At 45.4% G+C, this 26,054-nt stretch overlaps 1 protein-coding gene and 1 long non-coding RNA gene across 5 annotated transcripts; one reads left to right on the forward strand and one right to left on the reverse strand.

The window, feature by feature from the left end:
- Positions 1–76: 76 nt before the first annotated feature.
- LOC121110898 lies at positions 77–5,882 on the forward strand. 2 transcript variants are annotated; one of them, XR_005860450.2, is made up of 3 exons: positions 77–631; positions 700–835; positions 1,527–5,882. It is a non-coding gene; the product is annotated as an uncharacterized LOC121110898 (long non-coding RNA). The 2 variants fall into 2 exon arrangements; XR_005860449.2 differs by having other exon boundaries at positions 700–5,882.
- On the reverse strand, positions 4,313–19,236 carry TMED10 (transmembrane p24 trafficking protein 10). 3 transcript variants are annotated; one of them, NM_001397215.1, is made up of 5 exons: positions 18,985–19,236; positions 14,999–15,119; positions 10,919–10,986; positions 7,075–7,201; positions 4,313–6,586 (listed from the first exon to the last, which is right to left on the reverse strand). In NM_001397215.1, exons 1-5 carry the CDS (start codon positions 19,198–19,200, stop codon positions 6,465–6,467), a joined length of 654 nt encoding a protein of 217 aa, NP_001384144.1. In that variant the 5' UTR covers positions 19,201–19,236; the 3' UTR covers positions 4,313–6,464. The 3 variants fall into 3 exon arrangements, with proteins under 3 accessions (NP_001384144.1, NP_001006482.2, XP_046797728.1); NM_001006482.2 differs by having other exon boundaries at positions 10,919–10,992; XM_046941772.1 differs by having other exon boundaries at positions 6,202–6,586; positions 10,919–10,992; positions 18,763–19,215.
- Positions 19,237–26,054: the final 6,818 nt, after the last annotated feature.

A 26,054-nucleotide genomic window follows, 5' to 3' on the forward strand; every position in this document is an offset into this window, starting at 1 on the left:
CCGACCTCCGCGCTCCCGCCCCCGCCGGCCCGAGCCGGGAGCCGCTAACCGAGCGTGGCCGCGGGGCGGCTCCGGCCTTCCGGCGGGGGCGGCCGAGCTGGGGCGGGCCTCCTTCCCGCGGGCCGGCGGCGCCTCGCCCCGCTCCGGGCCGGGCCGGGCCGGGCCTGCTCCCCGCGGGGAGTAAGTGCGCAGCGCCGGGCCCGTCTGGGCCGCGAAACTGCTCCTGGATGGAGCAGCCGGTCTGTCTCATTCGAAGTCGAGACTGCAGGACTGCTTTCTCGGAAAGCTTTCGAGATAGGTTTTGATAAACGTTCTCTGAAGCACCCAAATCGTGTCCAAAAGAAGGTCATTATTTCTTATCAGACGTATCTCATCTTTTCCCTTAAATACACTTCACATAGCGCAGGTTTTTGGAAAAATAATTGCTCCTGGGAGAACGTGATGATAAACTGCAATTGTGTGCCCAGCTTTGGCAGCCGCCCCGAAGATGAGGTGTGCTGTGATGGACTCACACTTCACACCACAAATAACAGCCAGCCCTTCCTGTGCCGCTCCTGATCTGTGGCGTTTTTCTCCGTGTGAGATGAAAAACCAAAAACTTGATAGATAACATCAGAGAGACAGAACGGCGGTAAGTGCTCTGGCATAAGAAAGCATTGGCAACCTTCGCCTTAAGTAAATGATCTGTTTTCTTCATAGGTAACGCACATTGTCGCGCTGGTTTGGTGTCAAAGCTCTACAGCCACCACTACAGATCAGAAAGCAGTTCCACGATGAGAAAAGATCGCTTTTGGATACCTCACCCCGCAGTCACGGGGGATTTCGGGAGCTGAGGGTAAGTCCCCAAAACCAGGCACAGCAGAGCAGGTTGGCTTCCATCTCATACCTTAGGGAAGGTTTTTATTGCCCGGGGTGAACCAAGAGGGGGTGCACACTACAAAGCCGTTCTGCATTTCCATTACAAACTTCTGTTTTAAAAATGAATAATTTGTCCACTAAAGTTTACCTTTGCCATACAAATACTTTGTCCTTAGAAGTAGTAAAAATGGTACTGCGGTTTTAGGGGGGAAAAAAAAAAAAAGAACTTAGACATGAAAAAACTCAGACACGTTCTGCTAAGTAGGATTCCATCCTTCCACTGCAAAGAGAGTACCTATCTAAATGCAATATGGACCAAAAAATAATTATAATTAATAAATCAAAACCAATGCTCCAAAGGCTCATGGAATTGAGATTAAAGAGCCCTGAATCACACCAGAATACTGATTGAAAAATTTTCCATATTTGAAAATTATGGTTATCTTGTCCGTTACCTGCAACCATGACACAGCTGCCATAAAATGACCACAACAGTACCTATCACAGGTACAGCCACTGCACACACGCTTCTGACTTCCCTATGCTTTGAAGAGCTGTGCAGTCAGTCTCACAGCAAGAAGCATGTAAAGCAAGCAACAGATACGGTCTGGTTTTTGGGTGGTGCTGCATGGAGCCAGGAGTCAGGCTCAATGATGGGTCCCTTGCAGGTCACTTCCAACTCAAAATATGAACAGATGCTGCTGACAGAGATTCACTGGAATACGGATGAAGAGTAGGCACCCCAATTTAACAGTTTTTTTTTTTTTTACTAAAGCACTAACTGAAAGAAATCACGTGGTCTACAGGTAACATGCCATTCTTTCTCTTGCTAAACATTGCACAAGGATGAATTTGGACTCAGGTAGGTATGCTGCTATTTAAACTAAACCATAGTGAATGTGAGCCTTAGATCAACAACATCCTTAAGGGGTTTCAGCAGTCAAGACAGTATACTGTTTACATTACTAACATAAGGAAAGTGCAGCTCACATTGAGAAGGGAGAAATGAAGAGTCATCCCCGTGGTTAATTACAATTAAGACAACAACACAATGAGACTCCAGTTAAATACATATATAGCAGAATGAGCAACTGGTATGGGTGGAAAAACCACCTAGAGGTAAAGCTCTGCAGCAAACCAGACTGAAGTTGCAGTGCAGTATAGCAGGAAAACTCAAAGGTGCCCTCTCCTCTGCGTGCCTTGTTTGTGTGGCAGCTATGGGGACAGCGTGCCCCAGAGAACCAGGAGGACAGACTGTCTGCTTAAAGGTAACTGGACCTCCTGGTGCAGCTTATGGAAAGATCACATCATGTAGTCGGTTTTTAAGCTCAGGGAAAAGTACTTCGGGCGTATCAGTTATGAAAGCAAATAAGTGAGAGGAAACCACAGAAGTGAGACCGAGCTATGCAAGAGTCGTTCTATCCCTGCCTTTTTTGAGGAAGTTATTCAATGTTTTATGGTAAAAAATTGAAATAAAACAAGTCAAACCACATGTAACATAAGGAGTAATCAGCGGCTGCCATTTTGCAGACAGTTGGTCACTTCAGCTGCAGCTGAGACAGAGCTTCTATAGCTCCTTCTATTGCAAACAACTTCCAGCTCAAAGCAAAACAGTCTGTGAAGCAAACACTGAAGAAATGCAAAGGGTTTCTGTGTTGTGACAGAAGTTTGGGCCCAACAGTTCCCAGGCTTACGGAAAGGTCCCAGAAATGTCAACGTGTACTTCTCCAAGGAATGTCCAAGGAAGGCAGGCCTCCCAGAGCCACCACACCAGCACCAGTGAGCGTTTGGGGGTAGAAACAAAGAAGAGCAAGCAGATGGGCCTGATACAAATGTTTCAGGTGGGGGCAAGGAAGCAGACCGAACAAACTGAACTGCAGTGGACTTCACACGCCCGGCTTTTTTCAGCTCTAAGAAATGTACCCAGTTCAGATCCGTGCTCCCTCCCTCCCACCAAACTTTGACTTAAGCAAGTCAAACAAAGAGACTTTGTTCAATACAGAACCATGTTCGTAGGCAGAGCTATGACAGATTGCAGCAAGATAAGCACAGCAGAGGGCGCAGCTGAAGCGCTGAGACAAATTCACTTCATAAATCTGCAGCGGGTAAGAGAGGCCTCGCTGCTTTCTCAGGATCTCTCTGCAGTAGGGCCTTACGAAACACACAGGCAGGAATCCCCCACAGACCTTGCCAACCAGTTGGCAAACCAGTTTGAGTCAGAAGTCCCTCAGCAGCTGCTCCACAGCTAAACACACTGATCTTGCCAGTTAGGAGGCAGCACAGGTGTTGCACACTTGGGTTGTTTCTCATATCTCTGACCAACTTGTGAGAAATGAGCAGCAGAGTGTAAAATGTTCTCCTCCCACAGCACGCACACAGCAGCCACGCTGACAGAGCAGGAGGGGAACACGGCGTTATACCTTACTTAGGAATGCTCACGCGCTGTGTAAGCGGTGTGATAATTAAATTGTTAGTCACGTTGACAAGTGGGTGGAAGAGGCTGAAAACCTCTGATGCAGTTTGCCACAGGCAATTATAGATTTACTAGCGATGCATCTGTCACACACAAAAGATGGGCTTGGACCCAAGTATCTGCAGTAGCTCAACTTTAACCCACTTCCCAGAAGTAAAATGGAATGAACAGACTGCTCTGCATCCACAGCACAGCACAGACCCACCTCCAACCTACCGCATGGGAACAGCTGTACAATTTCACATACTCAAGTATTCATCCAAGCAAGAACTTGTAGACATTAATCCTTATCCAAAGATCTGGGAATTTCCGCTCTTGAAATTCTGATATTACCACCTAGTTATGTAGAACTTGCAAGGCCTCAGCTCTGCCATGTGACATCTCACTTGGTCACTGCACGACAAAAGGATCACTGGCCCAGCAGAAGTGATCTGACAGCAGAAGCAAGTAAATACCTAATCACTCCCTTCGCTAAGCGTCTGTCACTCACAAGGACTAACCCATCTGCCTGACAATTTCAACTTTCCTCTCAAGCACAAAACTGACAGTAATTTGTCTTAACAAACCTGGGAACCGACAGTGAAAAACTGAACCTTGTGTCCTATGGCACCAGCCCTATTTCACTACCAGCCACGTGTGAAACAAATTGGCAGTCTCTAGACCTCTCCAAATAGAGGGAAGATGATTAGGAAGAATGGAGGGGAAAAGGGGAAACAAAAGGTAACTTCTACTAGTAACATCTTTTGGAATGACCAGCATTTGTTGTGCCAATCCTACTCCTAGGAGAAACCCGTACACCTGGCACCCCACCACAGTCTTCAATTCTTCAGAAATGAACTTCTGCTGGAGAAACTGGAAGGCATACCGGGGGTCTGTGTTCCTTCTGCTTCCTGTGACAGCTCAGCCTGTAGGAAACAGCAGTCAGTAGGAACATGCACAGAGGACAACACACAAAGACAACTGAAGTGGATTTTTTTTTTCCCCAAAGAAATTTTATTTGAGAAAAATCAAAAAAATCCCCCAACCAGTCATTACAAGGTCAATCCGTATGAGTCCCCCACATCTGTTCCCCATAACCACAGCAGCACAGTGAGGATAACGTGCAGCACTATAATGATACCATAACAGTCACCTGGGGAACGTAAGGCTTCACCACCATTTTTGAGAAAAAGGTTATCTTTGTATTCTGGTAAGGATGGGGAGAGGATGTCATAATAGACAAAGACAGGGAAAGCCCCTTGTGTGTACAGTCTTTTCAACTTGTATAAAAACAAAAATCAAAAAACCTTAACAGATCTACAGGCTTCAAACTGTAAGACCTAAAGCTACCTTCAAATGACTTGTAATTCAGTCCTGTGGCATCGCTGCTGTCCCGCACTGTAACAGCTTTCAAAAGTGTACAAGGATAGTGTGGATGCAAAGGGAGAGGAGTGGACTTGGATTCTTAATATGGCTTTATTAAAAAAAAATTAAAAGCAATATAAGCACTTGCCAGCAGAACTAACAACTCCAGGATCTCAGCAATGGCAAAGAAGTGACAAAGCACTAACTTATTTAGATGACTGTAGGTCATCTTTTCATCCTCTTTCCCATAGCCTCACCCTGGACAACTGTTTCCCTTCTGGTAACAGATCAGATTCAAGTTAGAAAACATGAATGCTTTTTTTTTTTTTTGCTTTTTTTTCCCCCCCTTTTTAAAACATGGTAGGCTGGGCCCAGGGCTACAATAACCTTTTCCCATGCCAGAAGGGTCGAGGCACCTGAGACCAGAAAGCTGTGCTGCCGAACCGTTTGCTCTGAAGGAATGCAGAGAAGGCTTAAGAATTTTAATCACTGCCTAAAATCTGCAGCATGCAAGTCCAGGAAGTGAACCTGTCTGTTTTTCCTCAGCCTTTCTTATTCAACACAATTGCATCTGGACAGCTGAGAAACTATGAATGGCTGCTTGCTCTCACCGTGGTACCAGAGTAGCAGTTCTGCAGAGGGCGCAGTTCAGAGACCCCTCAGATGTAGCATTAGCATATTCCTACTCTGCACTGCTTTTCAAGTTCATTCATGTCCTTCCAACTCCTCTGCCAACTGCAAAGCAACCCTTGCATCCTCAGAGCTCACAGTAGGGTATGGGCCTTTGTGCCGCACAACAGTGACAGCAGCCCACCTTGCTTTGATGTCTCAGAAAATGAGGTTCAGCCACCTGCCTGCAGAATAAACATTACACTGCTAGATGAAAAAAGTCTCCGGCTCAATTTAAGATCAAGTTTCTTAGCATAACCTGCTCCAATTTGCTCTGTGACTGTATCTAACTGAGGCCTCTTCTCTGCACAAAAGGCTGCCAATGACCATGGCTTTCAGAAAACCTGCTGCATCATTTTGGAACAAGAGAGGCAAATCCAACACAAACACATGGCCTAAGGACAGGACCAAGGCTGGACAGCCAATGTGAGCAAAGCAGGCTTCTCCTTTCCAAGCTCAAACATATTACCAAGCCCTCCTTCCAAGGCTCCCCCTTCCTCCAGACTGAATCATCATATGCTTAAGTGCCTTGACCCATCAGCATAAAAACTCCAGCTCCCACAGGGAGAAACACTGAGGTCCACAACAGGGACCAAACCTTGGACCTTCCTCCAACCTCAGACCCTGCTGGAATGATGAACCTATTGTTTTGCACTCACCTTTATACGCATGAGGCTTAGATCTCAGCTGGTCAGAAGGGGGAATCCCCAACACTGCCCTGGTGATAGCTGCAGGGCACCTAATGTGCTCAGCTGGATCAGGTGGCTCAGAATAACACTACAGTCACAGACAGATGGGAGACATCATCAAGCCAAGATTATAAGAGGAGAACAGACAGTGCAAGAGCTCGCTGCAGCTGTCATAGAAAAATCATTTTTATTAATCACTGCCCCAGGAATCCCCAAACCCATCACAAGCTCACCCTCCCTTAATATCCAACAGGATTTCTGAAGTCCCCAGTTGCTTCACATGTTTATGCTCCCCTCCCCTTTTAGGGTTCAAGTTCCTGCAGAATAGCTCCAGTCAGTGGGTGTCATCTGTGAGATGGCTCTGGGAGGACATGGCTGGGTTCCAGCGGTGTCCAGCTGGGGCTGTGAAGAGGGGAGGAGGACTTGTTCCTTTACTCAATCAGTTTCTTGGCCTTGAAGAAACGACGCAAGTAGAATACCTGCCAGGTGGCCAGTCCAATGAGACAACACATGGAGAAAATGCTGAAGTACAGAACCCGGGTGTTTGTTGATTCTGAAACACACAGAAAACCATCGCATGGGAGTTTGACATCATAAAATGCTCCGTAAGAGGGCAACATTCCCACGATTTTCCCTCCCCAGCTCTGAAAAACTTCAAAGACAAGATATTGAATGACATAAAGGCACAGTTACCCAAGCAGCAGCAGTACTTGAGAATAAACGCAGAGGGAACAATGAGAGCTACAGTGAGAGGGAACAAGATAAAATTGTGGTTAAAGGGCAACACTAAATAGTACAGAATAGTTCACATTACAAACAAAGAAAAAAGAAAAAAAGAAAAGCTTTCTAGAAGTGGGCCACACAGGACTAGGTGACTGCTTCAGAAGAAGAGAAATATCAGAGCATTTTCCCTTGCTAGAAAAACAGAATAGGCAGATACCCCTATAATTGCTTCGTCTCCAAATGCTATCCTTGTAACACATTCAGTGGAAGTGAGGGCCTTAGAGCTCCAGCCCTCTAAAGGAACACACTGTCTCTTACCATTCGTGTCCCTCATTTCCTCTTCTCGTTTCTTCATATAGGCAAAGTCATTAACAATGGACTCTGAAAGATCCTCCAGGCGTCTCAGTTCTACTTCCAGAGGCTTCAACTTCTCCACTTTAGCAATCTAGAAAACAAGATAGTCAGACAGTCACTAAGCCAAAAACGAAAATTCCCACATGAGCTTTTACTGCCAGTTGGAACCACTCCTTCTCACATACTCCAGATCTGGGGCATCCTTCTCCTTAGGGTAACACCTCTGCAAGCCAGAAACTACCACTGCATAAAACAGTATCACTTCTCCCACCTGTTCTTTAAAGCACACTTAGGTCTACCCCTCCTACTCAACGGAGGAGCACAGTACGCATACATGCACATTTCTTCCTTATTCGGCCTAAAGTTAGCTTATTCACAGTTTGCTTTTGATGAGTGGGTAGAAGAGCCTGCCACATGGCTAAACCTCTAGTGAACAGAAGACACAGACCAAGATACAAGTGACTGTCACTTGCATATACGTGCACTATAGTTATACATGCACACTGCATACCAGCACTGAGACTCACATGGCTAAATGTTGCCACATGTCCCAAAAAGTCAGGCCAGCCTGACTCCTGACAGTGGTGGTTTGATTACATCTACAGTGCTCAGGGCTTTTGTAGTTTATACTGTTAACCTCAAGGCCAGCAGCATACACTCTGAGCAGAGATCGTGCAGCCACGATGTACTCCACCAGATGACGCTGTTGGAATACGTATGAGATGGGCTCCATTTAAGCCAGTTAAAAAAATTAAAAAGCTTCCCATCATAAAAGCTGGTCTTGTAGGACATCATTTTTGTGCAGACCATGCAACCTGCAAGTTAGAGACTTGTATCTAAGAGAAAAATCAACAGGAAATTCAATTAGCACAGTCCACAACAGTAACTATTTGAAGTTGAACGTATAAGCTCGTCTTTGTCCCAGTCATGGCCATCACCTGACTAAACCTTAGGTAAAATTAGGTGACACAAGCACAGCACAAAGGGAAGCTAACTGCAGATCCTGCCACTGTTACAACATATGTTTTGGATAATCCTGTTTTTTGTGGAGAATATATCACTACTTATGAATGCCCCCACCAGGAACGACAGACACCATGTCATAACACCACACGGTGCAAGAAAGACAGGCTACAGAAAATGAACGGAGCACGTTTGGGTCAGACTGGCTCTGAAGCACTGGTCTCACCACCGTGACTCAGAAATGAGGCCAGGATGGCATCTCTCAGTGATCCAGATGCTCTCAGGCAGGCAATAGATGGCGCTCGGGGAGCAGGCATCCCAAAACATTGCTGCTGGAACCAGTCCCAGGCTTCAGAACCGATCTGAAGAGACACTCACAACCAGGACACTGCTAGAAAATCAGACACTTCACTGAAGGGTCTTCGCATGACACACAGAACTTGGGAAGCAGCAGGCCCTCAAGCAGTCATCTGAGTATTTTTATGCTGAGGTGAGCTATATATTACAGTTCTGCCAGCACAGCAGTATCAATTTGGAGTGCACGTATGAGGAGGTAGTAAGAAATTGTAGGTTATAAAATCCTCCTGATCCTCCTGTTTTCAATTCAAGAGGCTGTACAGATAAAACTGTGGCCTGGATTCATATCTGTTAGCAGAGCTTTGCTAAAGAACCAGCAGTAGCAGAAGTATACCTATGGCCTGGACTCTGCTGGCACAGCTATAGCAGCAGGTCTGTAGCATGCACCAAGTTGCAGACCTCCAAAGGAACCTCAACCCCAAGCCTTCTTAGTGTTCTCTGAAGAGACCGTTCACTTTTTCCTACCCTCATTTGTACATACTGAATGGAGAAAATTACGTTTCCCTATCCCAGAGAACTAAGGTCTGGCATTGCCATGTAGCAGGTCATTAGGATTTCCTAACCTTAACATCTCCAAGTTGCTTTGCCCCAAGAGTATCTGCAGCTATGAAAGCTTACAAAGCCAGACTGGGACACTATCCCTCTCTCACTGCCTATATCCATGCACAAGCCGGTCAGCATCACTGACCCTCAATCAACACTCTTCATCAACTCTTCTTGTTCAGCCAAAGGAACTGAAGGAGAGGGCAGATCACTGATGCGTTATGGGACACAAACATTGTAAGCAAAAGGCCCAAAAAAGACAGCAATTCCAGGAGAGAACTCTGGGCAACAGTCCTCCCCGAGACCTTACAACAATCTGTGAAGTTAAAAAGCATGGATACTACAGCAGCCTGGGGCAAAGGAGAAGAAAAACACACTGCGAAATAGCATGACAGAACATCAGTAACAGTTATACAAATGCTAGATGAGTTTGAGTCCCTTGCAGATACACTGCTCAACAAGGCTTGGGACAGTCTGTCACCCAAAGCTCCTCAAAAATCAAGAATGCTTGCTAGCAACGTCTACACCTGCAATCAAGTGGGACTGCAAATCTAAATTCTTCTTTTCCCACGTTTGTCCCTGGACCTTTACCTTTGGTATAATGACACTGGAAATAAGCATAATGCAAACTTGCTTTTATGCGAAGACAGTTTTATCAGCATAGCCAGTAAGTTGTACTAAGTTGTACCAAAGAGAACCTTTCTACATTGGAACAATGCTTCTAAGTAACACTCCTCCTCCTTAAAGAGGACTATCCTCACATACCTCAAGAGGTACCTTACACTACCTTAACGTAACTCAAGAGTATGCTGCAGGGTTGATTTAAAGAGATTCTGTAAATGCAGTCACCATAATCTTCCCAGTTAAACTCTCAGGAGTCACCCTGTAAGATTTCAACATCTTGTAATACTTCAGCAGTTGGTTTAGCCAGGCAGCTGGCCCAATGATTGCTTTGCTCTTTCCTGACCCCAAGTGGTTTTTATTCTTCATGTAGGATGGGCTCCAACCATGGATGAACAGCTACTCCAAAACAGAAAAGGACATAAAAACTCCTGCACAACCATCTGATAAATTCATTAGTTTTCCTAATTGTTCCTATATGCAGCCTCCTTTGCTACCAGCTTTCTTCCCTCAGACATCTCCCAAGCTGTTTTAAGCAGCGAGCATAGCAATCACTTGCAGGAACTTTTCTCCACTAACAACTCTAATTTTATCAGGCACAGGCTCTTCTGGAAGCTTAGTGACCTCAAATTCCAGCAAGCAAAAAGCATAGCAGCAGTCATCAAAATTCAGCATCCAAACCAACCAGAGACTGTTCCAGCCACAAAGCAATTGCTATTCTGCACAGCTGCTCCGAGTCTAAGAAAGCTATGTCCTGCTAAGATGGAAACATTTAAGTTTTAATGCCTGTTCCCAATGTCACACCTTCAAACCAAACACGCACCTCACACCAACTACTGCTCTGCCAAATACCTTCACACTGATGCACTGCCAGTTCTTACAAATGCACGAGTACCACTCCAGGGCTGTCAAGCCAGTACATCCTACACTGAGGAAGGTAACAGCAGTAACAAAGCAACCTGACCTTTAAGAGGATCTGACATTAACCTAAAACGCTCTCCAACGCTGGGGCAGGGGACAGTGCACATCTCAGCATCTCATTGCTTCTAATACCTATGCCCAGAAGCTGGGTCACACTGTCCTGGCAAAAATATTCACATATTAGACTCCAGCTCACAGAACATCAAATGAATTTCAGCTGATGTTTGTCTTTTTTTTTTTTTTTTCCCTCTTGCATACAAAGCTTCACTAGAACAGTAGGTTGCAGTTAAGCTTTCATCACCACTGGGAAAACAGCTTCCCATCATGAGCCCCAGATCTACAAATAGCACCACGTGAGTGCTGGGAAAGGGGAGTTTGAAGAGCAGGCAGCCAGGGGACATACCTCCTCGTAGTTCTTTGCTTCAACTCCATGCTTCATATCCAGAATCACGAGCTGGTCCGGCATCCTCCCTGTTCCTGGAAGCATAATGAAAGGATTCATTGTGCAAAACAGTCAGCCTGCCAGGAAATCACCAGCTCTCCCCAGCGCTGAGAAAGGACTCACAACATCCCGCCCCTCCATGTCTGTAGCTAACTGCGGAGGCAGCACAGTCCAGCCTAAAAATACAGAGACTTCAGAATAAATCCTGGCTGAAGGAGAGCCTCCCAAAGATAATGGGAACAAGCTGTAACCAAAAGCGCTAAGTATGTGTAGGACGTAAGTTGCTGTAAAAACTGCAAAGGATTAGAAGAGCAATACCAGCTGCTATGAGACAGCCTAGCTAAAGGCAAGTCACTGGGGGACTGATATTCAACTGGGAAGCCCACGTTCTTCCTTGCAGGAAGTGTACCAATAACTTATCAAGGTTACTGGAGTTGTAAATGATTTTACATTTAGACCAGAAGGAAGAAAGCTTCTTTAATCCAGGAACGTGGCATATGAGGACTACTGACCTCCTCATGCCACAGCATTGCAGAAATTAAGGCAGTATCTTTTCTGAAATGTCTTTTCAGGGAAAGAACTGACCAGATGTCTTAAGATTCACATTGCTAATGCAAGTCTCAAGATGTCAGGAGACTAATTAAGGTTGCAGTCAACAGCACAACAGGTTAACTTTTAAGGCTATGGAAGCCTGTATCAAACAGCTTTTTTGTTTGTTTTTTTAAATGGCTACAAACTATCATATCTGAGAATACTTGCAAGAAAGAAAGAAAAAAGAGAGGCTATGCATTTAAGATGCTCTAAAGAAGGTAACACATTAGCTGACTTGAGTATCATATTCCACTATACCACCCACCAAGGAAACGTCTGTACATAACACATTCCCAAGTCCCAGCACTTTGAGGTATATGGTTGTCCTCAGCTAGCTGCCAGAACAGCACAACGTTTGAATTCACTCACACTACAAACTTCAGAGCCTTTATCCAGGAGCACGTCCAATACTTACACTGCCTGAGGTGACTGCCAGGTGGACAATTTCTCAGTTCACAAACAAATTCAAAGTACAGGTTATACAGGGTCACTCCAGTCAGAGCTAGGAACGTATTCCAGACCTTCAGTACAGTACCTCTAATTTTTTTCCTCTACTCACTAAACAGCTCTTCAGACACCAGAGTGGAATCACTTCCATGTTCTACTGCTACCAGCACATGGAATAATCTCCTAGCAACATGGCCCATATCAACTACAAACTATTTCTTAGATTTCCTAAGGGATACTGCAGTCCAAAAGTCAAATTCAGCTATATAAGAGTCTAATGGATAAACTAGGATTAGGATGGAACTTTTTGGTTTTCTTATACAAGGGCAGATACTGCAAGAATAAACTTAAAACCCATCACTGTTCTTTAACAGACACATTGACTACAACCACCCAGTGCTCCTTTCCCCAGCCAACAAGATTTGACCACCTATGCCTTATATCAGCATGCCTGGAGACTGGTAGGCAGGGTGGCCAACAGTAGCTGCAGAAAAAAAATGCAAAGCACACAGTTCAGTGAGATCTTTTTTAAGTTACAGCAACTTGTGTGGACAGCTGGAGCTTCCAGGAAGGGACAAGAAAGACGAAAAGGCCAGCAAACAGGAAAATAGAACTGGAAGGATTCAGTTGTCAGGCTGGAAGGGAGAGATGCCAGGAGGCAGAAAGCAAGCAGAAAAAATGAGAGCTGCTGGGTGCGAAGGGATGGAAAGCAGACATTCTGCATGAGGTTAACACTGTCAGGGATTGTCCTGGAAAAACTGAAGCTGCACTTCTAGAAGTGTTCTGAGTATAAGGAACAAGAAGAAGCTTCCTTTAAGCCCATCAGATCCTCAGTAACTCCAAGCTCCTCCTGCAGCTGGAGCTCACCAGAGTAGAGCAGGATCAGCAGCAAAGGAAAAACAAACAGTAACTACCAGAGGTCTTGAACTAAACTATCCAGCTGATACCTACATCTCCCACTTGAAAGTTCTCAAGAGACCATCTCAAACAAGCACAGCGCTGTTTCCTGGGAGACTAAGGAAGTTCCCAATTTGCCAAGTCAAAGGATAAACAAGATGGGTGAACTGGATGTCAAAAACGTTTTGCAGAGAAATGGCAGAATAAATAAGTCATTAAATGCAAAGTTAGGAAACTAAAGATTACAGAACGAGCAAAGAATTAGAGATGGAGAGGGTCTCTTTAGCCTGGAGTGTAGAGATAGGACAAGGAGTAACTGCTTTAACCTAGAAGAAGGTAAGTTTGGATTCAAGAAGCACCCTAAGACCTCCTGCACTCTTATAATACGTACCTCCTACACAGCATCTCCTTCTCACTTCCTCTTCCTTATTTCTGTGGTCAAAGATTGAGAAATCCCAGTTGCTTAGATCCTTCAGGGCCCAACGGCTCCAGGCTTCCTCTACTAACAGTTCTCCTCTTCCATTACTCCACCAACATCCTCCTTAGCTGGAGCACTAAAGGTCTTGATTGCCTCATGAAAGCCTCCGGAAGAGGATCCAGCCGCTGAATTGAACAGCTCTAGATTTTGGCACTTTGATCACCCACTGGTCACCAAGTAGAAGCTGGACTTAAAAATATTTTATCCTCATTGGTGCCAAAAGCTTTTATATAAACTTGCCACAAGACAAGGGTGCCAAGGAAGAAACATTCGATAGAAGAGCTGTTAAGAAGCTCAGTCTAGGCAAGAAACCCCTGATCACAAGCACTGAAATAAGAGTCTAGATACAGCTAAAGAAAGAAGTCTTTCCCACTTCATTGTGTGATCACACAGAAGCTGGAAAGGATTTAGTGGATTGTCTGGAGACCTCCCAAACACCCAGGTGTTGGGCAGTACATAGCAGGAGTGACTCTCCCAGAAGTCACCAGCACCTGCATGTCTTGATGCATTAAGGAGCATTGAGAAGCCCTACCTTTGCAGTGAAATAAAAGCAGAACTCTGAGCATTTAGAGTCACTGTTTTATCTGAAGAACATTTTAGAAGAGGTGCTACAAGCCAGATGCCTCTTAATGAAGATACCTTTCTGTTTCTGAAAGGTTCTCTTCAGCTTGCAAACTATTTGCATATTATACATGGAGCAGAACAGCAAAACAGATGCTGCATTTCAAGAGATACGAGGAATGCTGCTAGGGACTGCTCTGTAAAGAACTTTGAGATCTTCTAAGATAAGACATGGGAGAAGTGGCTCCAGGGAGCAGAACTCTGACAGTGACTGTGAAAAGATGCAAGCACCTACAAACTCGCACATACTTACTCAAAGCAAACGAGACTGGAGCCTATGTCAGCTGCTTTCAGCACATCTGTCCTGAAGTTGAGCCCAGCCGCTCGAAGCAGCACATGCGTCATGCTCAAAGGAAACGAGCCTCAGTGCTCGTTAGGCAACCATCCCTGCAGCACAAAGGCAATATTGACGTCCTGCTCATTTCCTCTTCCCTTTACTGACCGCTCAGCAGTTATGGGTGCAAACTAAGGCCATGCTCTTTTGTACACACACAGGAGCTCCAGAAAACACTTGCTAGCCTAACAGTATTGCTGCAAAGTACACATTCTATTGAGATTACATTCCACCGAAGGAGGGGAGTGGGTCAACAGGACAGAAAAACTATGTCCTGAAGATGAGGGTATTCTGCTTTGTCTTTGCTTGACTGCAGGATGGCAAGAACCATGAAAAGAACAAGAGAGGTGTGTTTTGCTCATTGCTACCACCATTCATAGCAAGTGTGGTAACCTGTGTAGGAGGAATGCACAATTCCCCTTTCTTCTGCCTGTTACAGAAGAAGCCTGAGTACTCTATACAACAGCCACAGAGGAGTACTTAACTTCCAAATGCAACACAGACAGCAGATATTCTGCACCACGGAGAATGCGCACAAAATGAAACACAGCTTTAAAAGTCAAAATGTTCTGCAGACTCTGCTCAGTGACTTTACACATACCACTAATCCAAACATCCACATCTACACAAACTTCATCAGAAGGTTAAGGCAGCCAGAGTCTCTTTCACTTACCCACAGGAAGCTTGCTCTCAAAGCAGGCCTCAAACATGTCATAGTCTTCAGTGGTGAAGGCAAACTTGCCCTTAGTGGCATCCTCTTTAGCATACAGGATGTGCCCCGCTGAGTCAGTTATCTGTAAAAGAGATAACAAAGGTAAGGAATGCAGTGTTTCACTGCCATAGGCTCACGCTACTGAGTTTAAGCAGCATGAAAAGTGAAAGAGTTCTCCTAGCCTCCTTTTTGGAGCATATACTTTGCTTTTTACAGTTTCCCTCCTTCCTGGCAACAACATCAAATTCTCTCCTACTCATCCCCACTGAACTGACAAAGTCGGAGTGCCTGCCAGGCAATCACTGACTTTTACATTAAAACAAATATACAAAACAGACAAAAAGAAACAGAACAAAAAAAGAAAACCAACCCAAAACTGAAAACCACACTACTTTCTTTTCCTCTCATAACATCTGAATACAGACTACATTTAGGAACTCTAGATGTATGAAGTGTCAACCACGGCCTTCTTTTTGCAAGCAAAATTTATAAATTCCCATAGTAACAAATACAGGGAAACAAATCCAAATACAGGGAAGCCTTATGGGACAAAAAAGACTAATTCCCCACAAGATGAGATGGGGAAAGGCACATCTATTTCTCTAGAAATGAATGATCAGTGCAGCCCTGAGTTACGCAAGGTCTGGGTGCCAACGTCCATAAAAGTGGCCGCTTCAGAGGACAATTCAGACTGCACAGACAGAATAATGACTGCTTTGCACCACATCTATGAAACTACTAAGAAGAGGTAAAAACAGCAGGTCTACAAAAATGCTTCAACCAAGAGTAAAAAAAAACCCACACACTACGTGGCACAGGCTTGAGAATTACTGCGCTCAATTTGAAGGTCCAATCAGTTGAAATACATTGACCAAGAAGTTGAGTGAAAAAGATGAAGGTATTACAAAACCGTGTGAAAATCAACAGCACGTTTTCCACTGGAATGCATCCCAGTTTCCCTCAACAGATATGTTTGAAAAGCTTGGAAGTAATTTCGAAAGTATGGAAGACAGAGGCACACAAAGTATTTTGTGTACAAGGAAGATAGGTTGCCCATTCTCCTTCCCTCCACCTTAAACAGAAGAACAACTGTGCAATCTAACATCTTGTTCCCCCATAAGAAGGAAAAAAAGCATTCAGAAAGGCTATATACCTAACGTGATTTTTGGGAAACACTCCTGTTTTCCCATCTGAGCACCTAATTAACTCCCCAGGGAATACCACTGAGGCCTACCACCTACTAGCATTTGGAACCTTCTGATGGATAACGAGAGCTGCTACACGAGACAAAAAAAAAATAACAACAGATATAAACCCTCAAGCCTTCGGATATAAGACAGTAGGAAAAAACTTCCTTTACATACAGAGTATTCCATAATCGTCTGTTACTGGTTTTGTTGTAGCTTCCCCTGCACTATGTGGTACTTGTCAGCATCTGAGCACAACACAGAGCACTGCTGCAGTGTAGCACTGCAGTTCCTTTCCAGAGCTCTACCCGTACTCAAGCAGCATGCAGATATACATCTGCCCAATGCAGCAGGCACAGGCAGCTCTGCTGCTGTTCTCCCTGCAGCCAGACACAGGCTGTATCCTATTTGGAAGCCACCAAACTACTGGAAGCATTCAGCTCCAGTGAGCATGTTCTGCTGCAGTGGAGGACTACCTGCATTTGGCCATGGCAAAAGAGTTTGGATTTTGGTCACTGCACACCATTCAGCAGTGTAGTCCTGATTAACCAAGATACTGATCGTGCATCTTGGGCTGATGTTATATTATCTGTGCAGTGTGCAGTTCTCAGTCCCAAGAAAAGGCGACAAGGACACAGTAAAGAAAGCTTTCAAATGACCCCATTATGTTGTTTCCTTGGGGCTTTCTACGGACCAGAGCTAATCTTTAGCTAGAGGATACTGAGCAGCTTCATCAGTTTCTGTTCTTTATAGGTCTAGCAGCAGCCTGCTCATAAACAGGATTTCAGACAGCCAAAGTTCTGCTATCTGCTTCCATCAATACTGAATGCTGTTGCCCAAATCATCCAAATGCCCATTCAGCTGGGCGTGCGGGGGTGGGAGAAGCTGCTAATAGCCCAGCCAGAACACTTGAGGGGGAGAGGCTGACCTGAAAAGGATTGTTCATGATATTCAAACGTTATTTACAGTAACACAACCCTCCACAGACACGGCATTGTTCACCCTTGACAAACAGCCCAGCAATTCCCCAAGCCACCAGTCCCGACAATGGGACTGACGCACGTGACCGGGCCCCAGCGAGACGTCAGCCACCCATGGGCTTCCCTCCTGGAGCCAGCTGGCAGATTGCGCAGATTCCTCCCAAACAGAGGGTGCCACTGTTAGTGTTGGAGCATCACAAACACAAAGCTCAGCCCATGGACAGGAACCATACCGAGGCAGCCAAAATTAACTACCAGCCTCCTACGCTCCGTGGCCAATCCAGGGACTGCAGCCAGCTGTCCAGTGTCAGGGGAGAGAGACCACCTGCAGGTACAACGTCCACAAATAATCTTCCCACAGAAAAAAGACACAAAGAAAAAGCAGGATGCACCTAGCCCAGGGACTGCAGTACTTCCAGCAGGCCCAGCGTGCGGGGAGCCATCACATACCCGAGCCCTAAGAAGGGGAGCAGGAATAGCATGGACTCTTATTTCTCCCTTGTAGCTTTTTGGAATAGTACAGGACATTTATTTTACATCAAATTGATTTCAGAAATCCTTCTGTGAGCGCTCCTATTTGGATACTTGCTTCAACAGCAAAGCCAGACCCCAGCATGGGATTCACTGCCTTGCCACCTGCCAAGGCCTTTATAAAAAAAGGCAAGGTTTGGAAGAGATGGAGCCATAGAGGGACAACAGGCAATGAGGGTGCCTGACAAGGGAGGCAGGAATATGCCACTCAAGCTGAAATACATACACCTTAGCAGGCAAATATTAGAGCAAGATTGTAAAGCATTACAGCTGTATGTCTGTCTATACACAGACAAATTTCCTCGTACAAGTGATGTAAGATAGCAGAAATATATGTATATTTTAAAAAGGCTTCCAAAGCTGCCTCCTCTGTCTGTATTCAAGCACAGCAGCCAACCTCACAACGCCTCCAAGCATCTGAGTGCAGCGCCAGAGGGGCAGCCTGATTTCAGCAGCTCTCCCACTCTCACCGTGTAACTCTCCCACTTCTGGGCCCTGAGCAGCCCACGCCGTCACCAAGTGCTGTGTGCTAACTTCTGAAGGCTTTGGGAGCTCTGACAAAGACGAAAGGCAGACAGAGAGCTGTTAACAACTGATGATGGAGCAGCGGGCCTTACACAGCCAGCTGGGAAATCTGAAGAAATACAGATTGTAGGCAGAAAATACTCAAGGTGTGTTTTAAGAGCTGCTTGTCACGTCGACAGGAATATTCTCAATGCTGCTCACCCTTCCTCTATGCTGCAGAAAGGTACTTTAGGCTGTACCCTGATACCTCCTTCCGCCGTGCCAGTGGTGGCAAGCCAGAGTACGTCACTAAAGCCCGTGAGCCATCGGGATAAGCTCAGCACAGCCGCACAGAAGGCGTTCCAGGCCCCCTCCCCGCTGCTCCCTGCCCACGCCGCACAGCATGAGGCAGCTCCGCGAGAGCCACGTCACTGCCGTCCTTCCCTCCGCCCGGTGCCAATCAGTGCCGGCCCAGCACGGCCTAGCGCAGCGCAGCGCACGGCCCCGCGGGCCGGCCCCGCACCACGGCCTGTCCCGGGCCCCGCTCGTCCCACGCCGCCGCCTCGGGAGCGGCCCCACGCACGGAGAACCGTCCGGACGCGGCCTCGCCCCGCACCGGGGTGCCAGCGCAGCGCGGCCCGGCCCGGCCCGGCCCGGCGGAGCGGGGCGGGGCCTCCACGCCGCCCTCCGCCCGCCCGGCCCGCCCGCCCCCGGCCCGCTCCTTCGGGCGCCGCCGCGGCCGCACCTTGAGGTTGGCGGAGGGGCCGCTGGAGGAGCCCGGCGGGGCGCCGATCTCGTACTCGCCCGTGACCAGCGTGTCGCGGTGGATCTCCTCCCGCAGGCACTTCCGCGCCTTGCCGGGCAGCTGGAAAGAGATGGGCCGCGCCGGGCCCGCCAGAAGCAGCAGCGCCAGCAGCGGGGCCAGCCTGAGGCGGGGGCGGCCGGGCGGCGGCAGAGGCATGGCGGCGGCTCCGGGTGCGACGAGCCGGCCTCCGCCACACGTGACCGCGCCGCCGCCTGCGTCACGGCGGAGGCGCGCGGCGCGGGGCGGGGCCGGGGCCCGGCGGCCGTTGGCGTTCGAATCTGCCCCGCGCGCGTCCGCTGAGGCGCTGTGGGGGTTGGGGTGAGCGGCCGGTGCTCGCGCCCACGTCCCGTCAGCGTCGGTATGGGGAGATTGCAGTTCCGTGTGAAAGCACATCTGTTACCAGTGGGCTGTGGTATCATTCAAGGAATTGTCAAAGCACGCGTTCTGTTACAGAGGTGTGCTCCAAGGATACACAGACACGAACTCACAGGGCTTTCCCTGCAGTTGGATGCCTCCCAAGTCTCTCACTGGAAGATGCACTTGCTTTTTAATTATACACATATATGTTATAAATTCCTGAGTATTTTCTCCGTCTTCTTCAGCCAAGAACAAATTGTAGTATCAGATGTCTCACTTCTTTGGATCCACACCGTGCAAATACCGTATGATGGTGGCAGAGGCATGCTGGTGTTTTTGACAGCGAACAAAATGATGACGATGGTTTTCAAATGACTTGGAGGCCTGTTTCCTCCCTCCCCAGCACATGGTCAGTTCTACTCCTGTTATTCTGATGGCACGTACTCCAGGCATTTTACTTTTCAGGAAGGTAGCAGTACGTAACTCACCAGCTGCACTACACCGAGCCACACAGCTTTGGGCTGCTGCTCCCCTCCTTCCTCAGCATCCCGCTGCTCTCCCACAGGGCAGCGCAGAGATGAAAGGCTGAACACAAGCCTGAGGAATGTCAGGATTCAAGCTATAACCTTTCCATCCCATCCTCTTTGTTTCTATGGCCTTTGCTGTGCACTGCAGAGTAACTTGCTTTGATGAAGAAGAAAAATTCCCAAATAGGTGGTTATGATGAACACGCTTCTGGTCAGCTCCTGGAGTTGGCTGCAGGTGTTTGGGTTTGTTGAGATTCAAGGAAGGGTGGGAAGAAAGAAGTGAATAGTTATGTTGCTAGAAATTAAACAAACAAACAAAACTCTTTTATTTCTATTAGCTTGACTAAAGAAAAAATACAGTTCTGTGTTTTACTTCTGTGTCCTAAACGTCACTCTTCCTCTCTTTGAGAAGAATTTGTCTTTAGCAACAAGCAGTAATCAAGAATCACTGCAAATTTCAATCTTAGGAGGCTTAAACCAGTGGATTTCATGCCTCAGTGTTCACATGCAGATCAAGATAAGCCAAGCCTTGCCCACAGCATTTTAAAGAACAGCTCCGCACTCTTGCATCCATAGGCATCTGTTTAGTGAGGCAGTACGATGAAGACCTCCATATGAGGAAATGGAACTTAAGCTCTGCTGTGCAGTAACAGCGATAGCAAACAGAACCCTCATGAATAAAAGCCTCTCTGAAGCTTTATTTAAACAATATTCTAGGGGGACACAATTTTCCTTAGCATAGCACATATCTTTTTATGTGAAGATCAGCTGTGCTCAAATATTCAGTCCATTACTTCATGATCAAAAAATGGGCTTTCTGGTCATTTGTTGCACGTCTCAATACATCTTTGTTTCTTTTAACCAGTTTGCAAACCTTTCCCTACTTGGATAATTGCACTAGTTTGAAGTTCAACCTTAAAAATAAATAAGTGTTAAGCTGTTTCTGCAGTATGTCAAAGTATATTTGCACAATGAAAACATTCCTTCCATTGCGGCACTTAAGGCAGAAATAGATACTATTTCACAAGCTTTAAGAAATATAGGTTACTAGAATCTGAAGATATGAAATGTTGTAATGTCCTACCACCAAATTCCCAATGAGACACGTTCAGCACGACAAATCTCTCCATGCTGAACATTCCTTATACCAGTGATATGCACCCAGTCTTCTAGCAAGTTTAAAACATTCAATAACGTCTTATTTGCTGGGGCAAATATTGGAGAAATTGTCTCATTCATGTTGAAGTAACCTCATTTTCTAAAGCCAAAATGTGAAGTCAACTATTGATGAGAAAATATTTAACAATCCCTTCCTATTGTGTCCATTTCATCACAGTACATTTTTAGATGAGTTACATCTATGACTGACAAATTTATCATCGTTTCTGTTTTAGCTTCTCACGTATTAATGCATTATGTTTTAAGCCGCCATACACACATTCGGTTCTAATTATAAAATTGTATCATACGTGGTTTAGTGCATTAGCATGTTGCGAAAGAAAGTAGTCCCTGTTCATTGCAGGAGACTTGGACTAGACGACCTTTAAGGGTCCCTTCCAGTTTAAACAGTTGTATGATTCCATGAACTGCTGAAAGTCTCTTTAAAATCCCCACCTCCTCACTCTCTAACTGCTTAAAAATGCAATGGGGCAATCTTCATTTTGTGCGCAAAGTAACTTCTAGCAGATGGAAAGCATTTTAAGATCCTTTCAGCTACAGGTTTAGAAATAACAGTCTTGCAGGGACATGCCTTAGCATTTCCACATATTCAGAGCTGGCAAAATGTAATACTTCCTGTAATTCTGAAACGCTTAACAGATGAAAAGGAGAGATTGATAACTCATTACACAACTTTCAGGATGAAACGATGACCTATTTTAGTGTAATTTGCTGTGTTACACGTTGTATGTGCTTGGCAATTAGGTAAAAGCAGGTATCATTTCTCGCTACCATTCATCTATAGACAAATGAGTGTATACCCAGAGAAAATATTACCTTATTATCTACCAACATGACATACTGACAGAATTTAAACCATTTTGTTATTGTATACATTTTATATTTTTAGATATCCCTAATACTGTTTCATTGCTGTCTTGAAAGTAATTAAGAAAGCAGTGAGTTATTTAGCTTTCAACCCTGAACTCACAAAGAAGTATTGGGAAAAAATCAGTATTTCTATAGTTTGTGGCAACAGCGGTTAGTGAGAAAATATGGCATTTCCCACAGAATTTGTAATTGTTTTCTCAACTGAAGAAGAAGTTAACAGATTGCTGGCAATAATCTTTTTTGTTGTTGTTGTTTTTGCCATACTTATATACGTCTTTTATCCATGGTCAATTGCAGAAAACAATTGTCTGTCTCCTTGAATCAATGTGTAGGAATGTATACAAATGAGGCAATTCGTTTTTTTTTTCCTGCTCTGCATCAGCTGCTTTGACATCCAAGCATTTACTTGGTTTTCACAATGAAAAGTTAAACAGTTCTCTTCTTAAGAACTACTTGAGACTTGTACACCCTTTTGCATTCTACCTTGCACCTAGCAACCCACTACCAGCCACTGAGAACCTTCTGTAAACCATTCCGTGTTTTAGTTAAACATGCAAAATTGTTCACTCACTTCTGGAAAGTGCAAGGCTTCTTCCTTTAAGGGGCTGTATTTGAATTCAATGCCAAGATATTACCATCACAGGCACCATCACGGTCACAATCCAGATAGCGACATAATCCAATCAACTAAAAATAAAGCAGTAGCTGAACAGCCATAGATCACCACTGTACTGTTCTGCCTCCCCTGTAATCTGTCCCAGAGACTTCAGATACGGTGTCCCAATCTCACAGCTAAATAAATCACATTTTGATGAGAGGCACGGGGCAAAATAACCGTTAGACGTCAATAGGAGAAGCACATGTGGTAATTCTAGCTGCATTTTGTATGAAGATAGTAGCTGTTGTTACAACATATTTATACACATCTGTTTCCATTTCACTGAGTTTTGCCTGAAATAATATATATGGGACTAAATCTAAAACACAAGTTCGTTTGGGGAAGTGAAACATCCTTCATCAAAGATAGTGCAGATTCAATCACGCACCAACCACTTTGAGGAACCAAGCGTTCACCGTACTTCTCATTTGCTCCCCGCTCCTAGCTGGCACCAAGCAGGTTTCCAGCAATAGCTGCAGTGCAGGCCTGCAAGGCTCCTTCCTGGCTTTTTGAGGAAATCCTCACTTTACTTCCTGGGAACTTTTACCCACTGCCCTCCTGAAGTTTAAGACTGTTCCTCTTTCCATTTCCAAGCCCTGTTTCTCCATCCGCCTCAGCACAGTTGCTTACAGCCAGCACCTGCATCGGGAGAAACTTCATCCACAGACACCAACGGGCAGCCTACCTAGAAGCTTCCACGCTCTCCAGGCCTGGTATTGTCCTCCTTTAACCTCTGCAAGGAACGTGCCTGCTGCTCAGAGAGGGAATGAAATTGCTGTTTACAAAGACTTTTAAGAAGCTGTACAAAACACTGCATGCAATTTTGTTATGTAAGCCACAACTGTGAAGAACTAGATGCTTGGGGTACCGTCATGTTTTAACAGGCAAACCCTCAAGTATTATGTCATACCATTAATGTTGTTTCATTTGTGGAGTCTGGTGCAGCCTCAGGACAAGAGCCCTACCTTTTCTTTAACATCTAGAGCTGAGTTTCTTCTGGTCTCTGTACCTGATGGAGCCTGGGGCTGTAGCCCCCTTCCAAGAGATGGAAATAAAGACTTTATTCTGGAGACAAGAATCTCACCCTGAGCTAGATATCTAAAACTGACAGGAGTAAATACCACCTTAGGTTTCTTCAAACCAAATTCATGCTGAAAACAAAGTTTGATCAGCTGTCTCATTGTGTACTGCTGCTCTGCATAAATCAGAGCAGTATCCTCACCTGCGAAACAAACGAGTGGAATAAAAAAACATGTCTCAATAGCACCTTAAATAAGGGGTGTTTGGCTGTGCTAGATGCACATCCCTGCGCCTTTCTCACATATCACTGCCAACTTTTGGGCTAGCTGTGGCTCAGGGAACAGATCCCTCTGACCAGTTACTCCATTGTCCACTCTGACAATGACCGCTGATAGACATGAGAAGGTCACAACAGAAAGACAGGACATATTTGCTCCAGCATCAAATTTTAATAGTTAGATCTAGCCAAAGGACCTCAGGAGAAGGCTCACTTTCGTTTTTACAGCATATATTGACTTTTAAAAATCTGGGTGTTCTTATCAGCCATATACATTTCACTGCTTTTTAATATCGCTGAATTCTTCACCTAAATGCCATCCTGTCTGATAGTCCAATATCGGTGAAGGTGTTTCAGTAAATCGATTTCAGCATTTCATAACTGAACACTTAGCTGTCACAAAACGCCCTTCTCTTGTTCCTGATGGGAACGCTGCCAAAACTGCACTCAAGGAAGATGGCTGCCCAAGGTGTGGGGGAAACAGCAACCGATAGAAATATATGAGCAGGTATGAGGAAAGGCTCGTGTATGAGTGTGCTTTAAAATACCTCTTCCCAAATGATCCCCAACTAAGACAAGCTGTGACTTGAGCAGCATTTTTAAAACAGTTCTAAACTGAATTCTTCATGTAGCCTCTCAGAGAAACAATCACGTCAAAAGTATTGTAAAAAATAGCCAGAACTTAAAAAAATAAATATTCCTGTGTAGGCTTTGCACATGATAGCAGTAAACATTTTACTGTGTAGGAAGCTTGAAGTCTTTATTCTACTATGGTGATGATTAAATGTCAAAAAAAGAAGTTTGTTAGCAGAGGCTGTATTTCTTCAATGGCTGACTTTAGTAATTCTTAGCTTCTCAGCTATTTAACGTTTGCATCTGATTGTTCTCAGATCTTTTCTCCTTATATGTAGCAAGTGAGTACAAGAAGACTGGGAAAGAAACACCAAGATAGGAGAAAGCACGAATCCCTATTTTAAACACAAAACTAATCTCAGCTGTAACTGTGCAGCCACTATTTCTCAATGATAGTATCCCTACATTACCTGTTAATAATAGACAGAGGACATTTATACAAAGGGACACTATAAATTTTAAATGTATCTTCACACTTGGGACAAATGAGATGCAATGGACAATACCAATCCAGGCTCTCCATTGAAAACAATCTAATGAATTCTTCCAGATTGACACGATCTTTTCATGCTCAGAACAGCCCTGCTGGTTATTTGAAGATTACATGAAGAAAACACAACTCTTAAGAGTGATCAGCATCTAACTAAGGGTTTAAAAACAGTCATATATATCATGATAGAACAGTTGAATGCCACACAAATCACCAGAGCTTGGAAAGAGGCTTGGCAGCAAAGAAAGCAGTTAGATGGGATGTTTATTGGATGGCTTCCATCAGCTGCACTGTGTGGTGGCTTGAGTGCTAGATTATAAATATTTCCCCTTGTGAAAAGGAGAAGCTGGCTGGATGAACACTGAATCAGCAGGACACATTCTTATCCTCGGCAGAGATTGGTTTGTAAGAAAGCAGGAATGGGAAGCATTGAATTAGGCCTGGGAAGTCCCTTCTATCCATAGGCACATGAGAAGAGCACTTATCCTTGGAAGCTAGTCAGCACGGCACGTGGGCAATGGGAATATTAATAACTCTTCTAAGGCAAGCCTTCTGTGGAGCGGGATGGCTCACCAAAACCACAACCTCTGTAGCCACTTGGTGCAGATGGGCAACTTCTGCATTGCAGAGTTCCTTTTGTGAGGCCAAGCTGGGCCACCAGGCTGGATGTGGGTGCACGAGGCATCTCAAAACCAAGGTGGGAGATACCTCGAGGGTACTGGTTTTCTCACAGATGTACACAGGAAAAAAGTCCCTCCTAAAGTTTACACTAAAAACTGATGGGCCTTGCTAGCCCTGTCAGTGGGCTGGGCTTAGTGAGCCCCAAAGACGTGGATGAGCATTGCACGTAGCACCTGAGATGGAAAAAGGGTGTTCACATATAGGCCTTTCAGTGAGCAGTGCAAGGCTTTCCAGCTGGAGGGAAGGGAAAACCAGGTGATTGAGATGGGTAGGAAGTGCAGGATAATTCTCATCCATGCTGCAGCATGTCTGGGGATA

Source organism: Gallus gallus, chromosome 5, assembly GCF_016699485.2.
Source record: "Gallus gallus isolate bGalGal1 chromosome 5, bGalGal1.mat.broiler.GRCg7b, whole genome shotgun sequence".
Taxonomy (NCBI): domain Eukaryota; kingdom Metazoa; phylum Chordata; class Aves; order Galliformes; family Phasianidae; genus Gallus; species Gallus gallus.